The sequence below is a fragment of the Hippoglossus hippoglossus genome, chromosome 4, assembly GCF_009819705.1.
Source record: "Hippoglossus hippoglossus isolate fHipHip1 chromosome 4, fHipHip1.pri, whole genome shotgun sequence".
Classification (NCBI taxonomy): domain Eukaryota; kingdom Metazoa; phylum Chordata; class Actinopteri; order Pleuronectiformes; family Pleuronectidae; genus Hippoglossus; species Hippoglossus hippoglossus.
The window spans coordinates 20,590,021-20,597,257 of NC_047154.1; the positions used below are offsets into that span (position 1 = coordinate 20,590,021).

Consider the following 7,237-nt stretch of genomic DNA (forward strand, 5'->3'; position numbering starts at 1 on the left):
GTTCAGAGAAGACCTGAGATTATACAGACGGGCACCGAGCTGACTGTAACACCCGCTGCTCTTTTATCAGTCTGTACACAGCTTACTTCTCTATATATAATAATTTCTGACACTTTAAACATATGTCAAATCTAATAACAGCTCATAACGTATTCATCTCGTCATATTCGATGAAAAAATCAAAGATGCGAATTCCTCCGAAGTGAAACATGCTACCTGTGAAGATCCAGCAGAAAAAACATTGAGTCCATTCCAGACATTTTCCCTCGATGACAAAGGACCAGGAGGGAGCGGTTGGAGGCTCCACCCAGAGAGAAGCACCTGTTGCTCCACCAGCAGCAGAGCAACACTGACAGACCTGAGGCTGAGGCAGCAGCAGCAGCAACATGGGGGGTAAGTTCCACTCGCTTCTTATGGATTCAGACCTTTTATATTGAGAGATAATTCAACTTTTATGGATCAGAAAAGGTGTGAAACTACCGGACCTTTGACAAAAATCACCAAGATATTCCTGTTGTTTTACCCACAGGACTGAGAGAGTGTATGTGGGGATTAATACTGAGCTTATTCACTGTGATGTTCCTCATATAATGGCTTTTTGATTAACTATGGCTCAATATAATAATCTGTATTCAACCAAGTTCTATTTACTGTGTTTATATGACTCAATTTCCACTGTAGTCACAATATTAGGTACACGAGTACAACCTGTTCTAATCAATCAATACAACATCCCTGTTATAACATCTGTATTTATGTATCAAAAACCTACTAAACCTTTTATACAAGTACAGTTTAAAAGTTGTTATTAATGGCCTCATTGACTGTTAATATTATAGATCAATTATTAGTCAACATCATAACAGGCTAATCAGGTTTTGGGAAAGTCCTCTGACGGCATAGTTTTTTACTTGTCTCTTCGAGTTAGCTCTTTATTTTATCAGGAAAGTTCGGTTTGACAACTAATCTTCTGGAAAACAGACAAGCAAGAGTTCATTTAAATGTCTATTTAAAAGACGTGATTCTGTGAGAGGGTACAAAGCAACATTTGAATAAAGTAGGACTAAAGACCAAGAGGGAGAGGAAACTGATTTACATAAACCAAATGCTCAGCCCAGACATACACAATCTGTCAGGACGACTGACATGAAGTAAAACTCTGATCCAGATGCACTCTGGGTTATTCATCAATTAGAAAGCAGTGATTATTGTTTCCCATCTCTGTGCCTGACAGGCGTCTACTCCAGTGAAAGGATGGCAGGAGTTTTCTCCTACGAGAGTTCAGATCTCGACTGGTGTGAAGACAACTACAAACACTCTGAACACGTGGTGGAATATTTCAACACTGTACGTTCTATATATACTTCAGCGTTTATGTCAAAACAAAGATTTATGTTTTCAGATTCATCTCTATAAAAACTGATCATTAACTCCTAGTTATCGTCATATCTTTTTTTGAATGATTGCTGTTTCTCCTACAGATTAGCAGCTTCAGTTTCTTCATTGTATCTCCTGTCATGCTCTACCTCCTTCATCCTTACGCCAAAGAGAGGAACCTGGCCATCCACATGGTTTGGATCATGATGATTTTTGTAGGTCAGTTGCTCGTTTCTTTTTTGGGCGTATTTCATGTAGTTTTGTATCATTCACCAGTTCATTCGTCAATTGTTTTATGTGAATGTGTTTGTTTCAGGCTACAAGCTTCTCAATTATTCTTTTTTACACATGAGAGTTTTTTCTTCTTGCAGGACTCTTCTCAGCCTACTTCCACATGACTCTTAGTTTCGTTGGCCAGATGTTGGATGAGCTGTCAATCCTGTGGGTGTTGGCGGCGGGATATTCAATGTGGTTCCCCCGCAGGATGTTTCCTTCTTTTATAAAAGACAGGTAAGATAACCTCGTGAAAATCAACACAACAACAGACGACTGATTAACTCCAAGTTTGTTTATGTTTTTATTCAGCAAATTGTAAAATATACTCCACATCTCCATGTGTTACTAAGGACTCAAAACACAGCTCACTAATCCTTTAATAAAACAAGTTAAAAAGAACAATGAGAGAGCATTTAAAAGGGACGCCACTCTGAAACCTTACCTGTGCTGGCGGAGGAACCAGCCTGACAGCCCCAACGAGAGTCACAAAGACACAACGTGCTGCCGCCTTCACCTGAACGTGACAGGTTGTCCAGATTGTTTATTTTACAGCTGCATGAAATATTAAGGCAACAGAAACATTTAATTAAAATGCAGTAAAGGCAGAACAGTTGAATAGTTCCTCTTTTCAGTGCCTATGATGGATTTTTTTTATAATAAAACTAATTAATTGACAATATCAAAACATCCAGATGAAAGAGGTCACTTGTAGTGATCAACATGAGGAGAATTATCCCTCGTTCAGATCATCCTTTAGGTCTCCCAGCCACAGCTTTACTGTTTTGATTCACTCACAATAACCCACTGTACACTGCCGGCTCAGCAGGTGAACACAGTGGAGCATTTAGCTACTGAAGAGCCAGATATTTCCACCAGGAGTTGGTAGAGTCCAACATTAGACATTTTCTTGAAATTTCTGGAGGGGCAGTGTGTGAAAACACAAATGTCAGTTGCTCCAGAACTTTTCCAGCCCCCTAGTAAAGTGTTTGGAAAATGTGTGACTGAGCCCATGTTAGAATAGATTGATGACGTTTCTAATACAAAGACGTGAAACTGGAAGAAAACAAATACCTCAGGATGAACACGTAGAAGTTGCAGATGAAAATGTCAACTTAGAAAAACAAAGAGATTCGAAAAAGCTTTTGGTGAAAAGGGCAAAAAAACCCTGAAATCTATGCGTCATATCCTGTCCTCAGCTGCTCTACCCAGGCGCCACCCATTGCCTGAATGTTCTGGACATTTTCCTGTTGCTGTGAACACATCTGACCCAGATTATCTCCTGCTGCGTTCTTCATATTGGAGAAAAAATGTCCTGACCCAAAAGTCTGGACATTCTCCGAAGTCTAAAAACAGCTTTAGAGTGAATATTGGACTTTCTGTTGGTAGCCCATAAACTTCTTTCTCTCTGTGTCTTTTCCACCACAGGTCCACATTTTCCCGGCTTGTCCTGTTGATTACTGCCGTCACCACGGTGTCATCATTCGTCAAACCTACAGCCAACGCCTACGTTTTAAACAGTTTTGGCCTCCACCTGCTTTACACTCTGGCTGTGGAGATGAGATGGTATGAAAACTGTGGCCTCTCGGGCTCCTGTGAGTGTGTTTGGTGCAGTTTCACTGTATTTAAAAATGAACTCTTTTCTCTGTGCCTCAGCTGCACTGACCAGAAGGTTCTGCGACTGGCCAAGATGTCGGTGGCTCTGTGGGTGCTCGCCATCTCCTGCTGGATTAGTGACCGCTTTGGCTGCAGCTTCTGGCAGGAGCTGAACTTCTGCTACCTGCACGGTTTCTGGTAAGTGCTTCCTTAGATGTGTCCCTTTCCGTTCCTGTGCTTTGCTTAACGTAACACCCCTCAGTTATGTTCCTTATCAACATGATGACGTTCTGTATATTGATCTTTATTCTATGTCTCCTCCAGGCACATTCTCATTGTGATGTCGGTGGCTTATGGCAGCACCCTGATAGCTTACCTGGACGCCAGCTATGAGATACCGTACTCACTGCCTGGACTGCAGTTCTGGCCCTTTGCTGAATGGCCTGTTGGATTACCTCACATCGTCCTGAGAGGCACAACCAAAACACGCAAACAGTGCTAACAAGGTCGTTTCTACCTTCAGAACATTTCAATCGGTGCACTCCATTTGTACAGTATTTCATTAATGACAAGTCACCAGAGTCATTTCATCACTGGCAGGTTTTTAAACCCCAACGACACAATCTGTGAATCAAAGGCTTGTCCTCGCTATCCCAGAATTCAGAACGCAGGAATACAAACTTACTGACATATCGACTCTTAATACACAGATTAATACCAAACTACCACAAAATCGAAGTTATGTCACTCTTCTGATCCTTTCAAAGGATTGTTTACACCTGTGTTGCCAAATAGACCTACTGTTAGTTCATGTACACAAAATAATTAGTTGTCATAGGGCTGAGCGATACCGCTAAAAAGTATATAAAGATAAAAATGTTCATATCCGTCATTATCGATAATAATCACCACAAATGTCACATACAATTTTTAAGACAGATTTTTGCTCCTGAGTGAAGGTTGTGGTTTTTAAAGTCTTTATGAGCAGAGAATGACCAGGACATGAACATTTTCAAATCTGAGGGAGATCATTAAAACCAATTTACATCCTTACTGTGGTTGCACAATGCTTATGCATAATATATATTTTGAGCTTTTGTCTATTGATGAGAATTATATTGCAAGGATTATTTTTATTGTTTTATTGCTCCGCCCTAATTTATCATCCACAGATCCAACTTCATATCCATACTTAAATAAAACCATATGGTTAAAAAGTATTACATTTAATTGTTATCCTATAGATTCACATTTCTGACACACTAGCAAATTAAGAGCTATTATCGCTGTAGTAACCATAACCTTCACTGTCGTCTCTCTTTCAAGCCATGACTGTGTTTTCAGAATCATTTTTCGGAAAGTGTTAATCAATGATAGAGAGACAGCGAGAGGCTACAGCAGTTGACTGATTTTGATTTTCTACAGGCAAGTGTGAAATGAGATGTGGTTTTATGACGTTTTTCAGATTTTAAGACAATAACTGTTAAATATTATGAATTTAAAAATCATGAACGGTTTTCATAAAATGTCTGTTTACGTCTCTTTTTGAAGATGTGTCTGAGTCTGACAGTTAAACACGTGTTTTTGTATTTATAAATCAATCCATTGCGGATATTTATTCTCAAGATATCAATGCACAATTGATCCTGCTCATGACAAATTATATGTTAACGCACTGTTCATGATTTATTATGATGAAACTTTGCTGTCATTCCTCTGTGCGGGAGTTTGTCGGTGAAATGTGTTTACATGGACTCTTATAAAACCTTGTAAAATCGGAGGCAGAGCTGTAACCTCAACTAAACTATCATCAGCTATGCAAAAGTTGAATTGTCTGTATGGTTACATGTTGGAAGGCTGTAGTTTCACAAAGTTGTAGTTTCGACTCTTGTAACATTTCAGTAACACAGATTTTTCTATATCAAATAATGTATTCATCTATTTCTCTGTAAAAAAAAATGGTACAGTCTCATTCAGGACCTGTGAAATATGAGTCTAAAGTGCATTTGTGTGACTGAGCGTTCCACAACAATCTCGTGTTTCTTTTGTACGACTGACCCTAATTCACCAAAACAACCTTTTTGTTGAATAAATTGGTTGTGTTTTGAGAATATTCAGGTAAACCGTGCCTCCATTCACATGATCATTCCTGAAGGACACAATACATACAACAATAGATCCACTACACAAAGAAATGCACTCGCTCCCTTTCCCTGAGCCTCAGTGTTCAACAGTGACCTCCTGTGGCCGTGGGTATGTTGAACAGCAGCCAACGCTGTTCCTCCAGAAAGATGATGTATTAAAAAGCCAGATAACTGATGATCAGAATGAGTGAGAAGAATGAAATCATCTGTAACTTTTCAGTGCCCTGTCATGTTTTTTTTTACAGAAAACTGATTTCTTTGTTCAGAGACACTGGAGAAAAATCTGTATCTATATAAAGATATTCATGCCCCTGTGATGATAAATCTATACGAATTGTTTGATTCCCTGATTTTTCCTCTCACACTGCAACGAGATTGACTTTTGAAAACAACTCTTGTCCATTCTAAGGCTCTAACAAGTGGTCAGACAAAACCGAAAAACAAGTGAAAAAGGTTGAGAACTGATTGATTATTCTTATAGTCAGAGAAATATCAAAATGTATGTATATATAATATTTATACATGATATAAATTATATTTATATCATGTATAAATATTAGATTAGATTATTAGATTTTTGGTGGTTTGTTTGATTATTCAATCAGTAACAATGTGTCATATTATGTAAACTGATCCTATGTTTTATTATGGCAAACTATACATACTTATTAATCTTTATGGTATTTCAGATTCTGTAAAATTGAATGTTTCATCATTAAATGAGAAATGTATCAGCCTGTCAGTTAAATTGCTTTAAACTGTAACATAACAATACATATAGATAATTACACAGAGCAGGAGGATTTCAGATTCTCTACTTTACTGAAATTACACATTTTGGGCCACTTGAAGGCAGTAGAAACAAGTTGGGAACACATGTCAACAACCTTAAAGCCACAATATGTAACTTTTACTGGGTAACAGCGCCCCCTGGAGCCACATGTGGTGATTTATTCCTTTGGTTGCTATAGGATCAAGTGGTTTTCGTGTAGAATAAACACGGACTGTGAAGTCCCACTCACTGGATTTAAGTTTGGACGTAGTTAATGTCGTTTTTTAAAATAAATTAAATGATATTTAAGTACGATAACATCTGCTGAACATTCTCAATCGTTTTACATCTTAATAAATCACACATTTGCTGTTGATCGTTATAAACTTGTATGTTTGTGTGCGTGAAACCTATGGGACATGTCTTTGTTTTGTTTATATGTCTCTATCCACAGACTGAAAAGGAGGATTTAAAGGTCGACGTCTCTTTACAAGTGGGACATCATCGTGTCTGACAGCCAGGTGGAACCTTTCACTCAGATTTGACTAAGAGGGAGACTGGATCAATCTTGGGAGGCTCCAAAGCCAGTGAGAGAGCGGTGACCTTGTGAGCTGAGGCCCGATAATCTCACATCAAAGTCCGAGCTCTGCAGAGACTTTATACCGCAAAAGGGCCTCACTCCCTGACTCTGAAGTAAAGAGACGTCTTCAACAAGGGGACGCACTGCTGCAGAGACATCATATTTAATAAACTGATCCGATGTTTTTAAAGCCGTTGTGGAGATAAATTACAGTATTTATGTGAGACTTGTATTGGTGTAGAAGTCAAATGTAATATAAAATGGAAATGAGTTAATATAGGAAGTTATTCTCCAGCACTGCTTTTCACTGATTGTATTATGGTTTTATAAGACCTGTGAATGACTGGGAGTGCCACACAATGTGTTCATGAAAAATAGGAAACTGTGAACTTCTCAGTGAAATTCTCTGTAATGAGATAAATTATATCTTTTGTAAATACAGAGGATAATGAGTCATAAACAGTGGTACAGAGTTCCTGAAGTAGATTGACTCAA

At 38.5% G+C, this 7,237-nt stretch overlaps 1 protein-coding gene across 2 annotated transcripts; it reads left to right on the plus strand.

Annotated features, from left to right (window-relative positions):
* Positions 1-211: 211 nt before the first annotated feature.
* On the plus strand, positions 212-7,082 carry acer1 (alkaline ceramidase 1). Of its 2 annotated transcripts, XM_034583948.1 has the most exons (8): positions 212-393; positions 1,235-1,347; positions 1,482-1,596; positions 1,749-1,887; positions 3,079-3,216; positions 3,307-3,444; positions 3,571-3,752; positions 6,617-7,082. In XM_034583948.1, the coding sequence occupies exons 1-7, from the start codon at positions 387-389 to the stop codon at positions 3,746-3,748; spliced, it is 828 nt and encodes a 275-aa protein (XP_034439839.1). In that variant the 5' UTR covers positions 212-386; the 3' UTR covers positions 3,749-3,752; positions 6,617-7,082. The 2 variants fall into 2 exon arrangements, with proteins under 2 accessions (XP_034439839.1, XP_034439838.1); XM_034583947.1 differs by lacking the exon at positions 6,617-7,082 and having other exon boundaries at positions 213-393; positions 3,571-5,513.
* Positions 7,083-7,237: the final 155 nt, after the last annotated feature.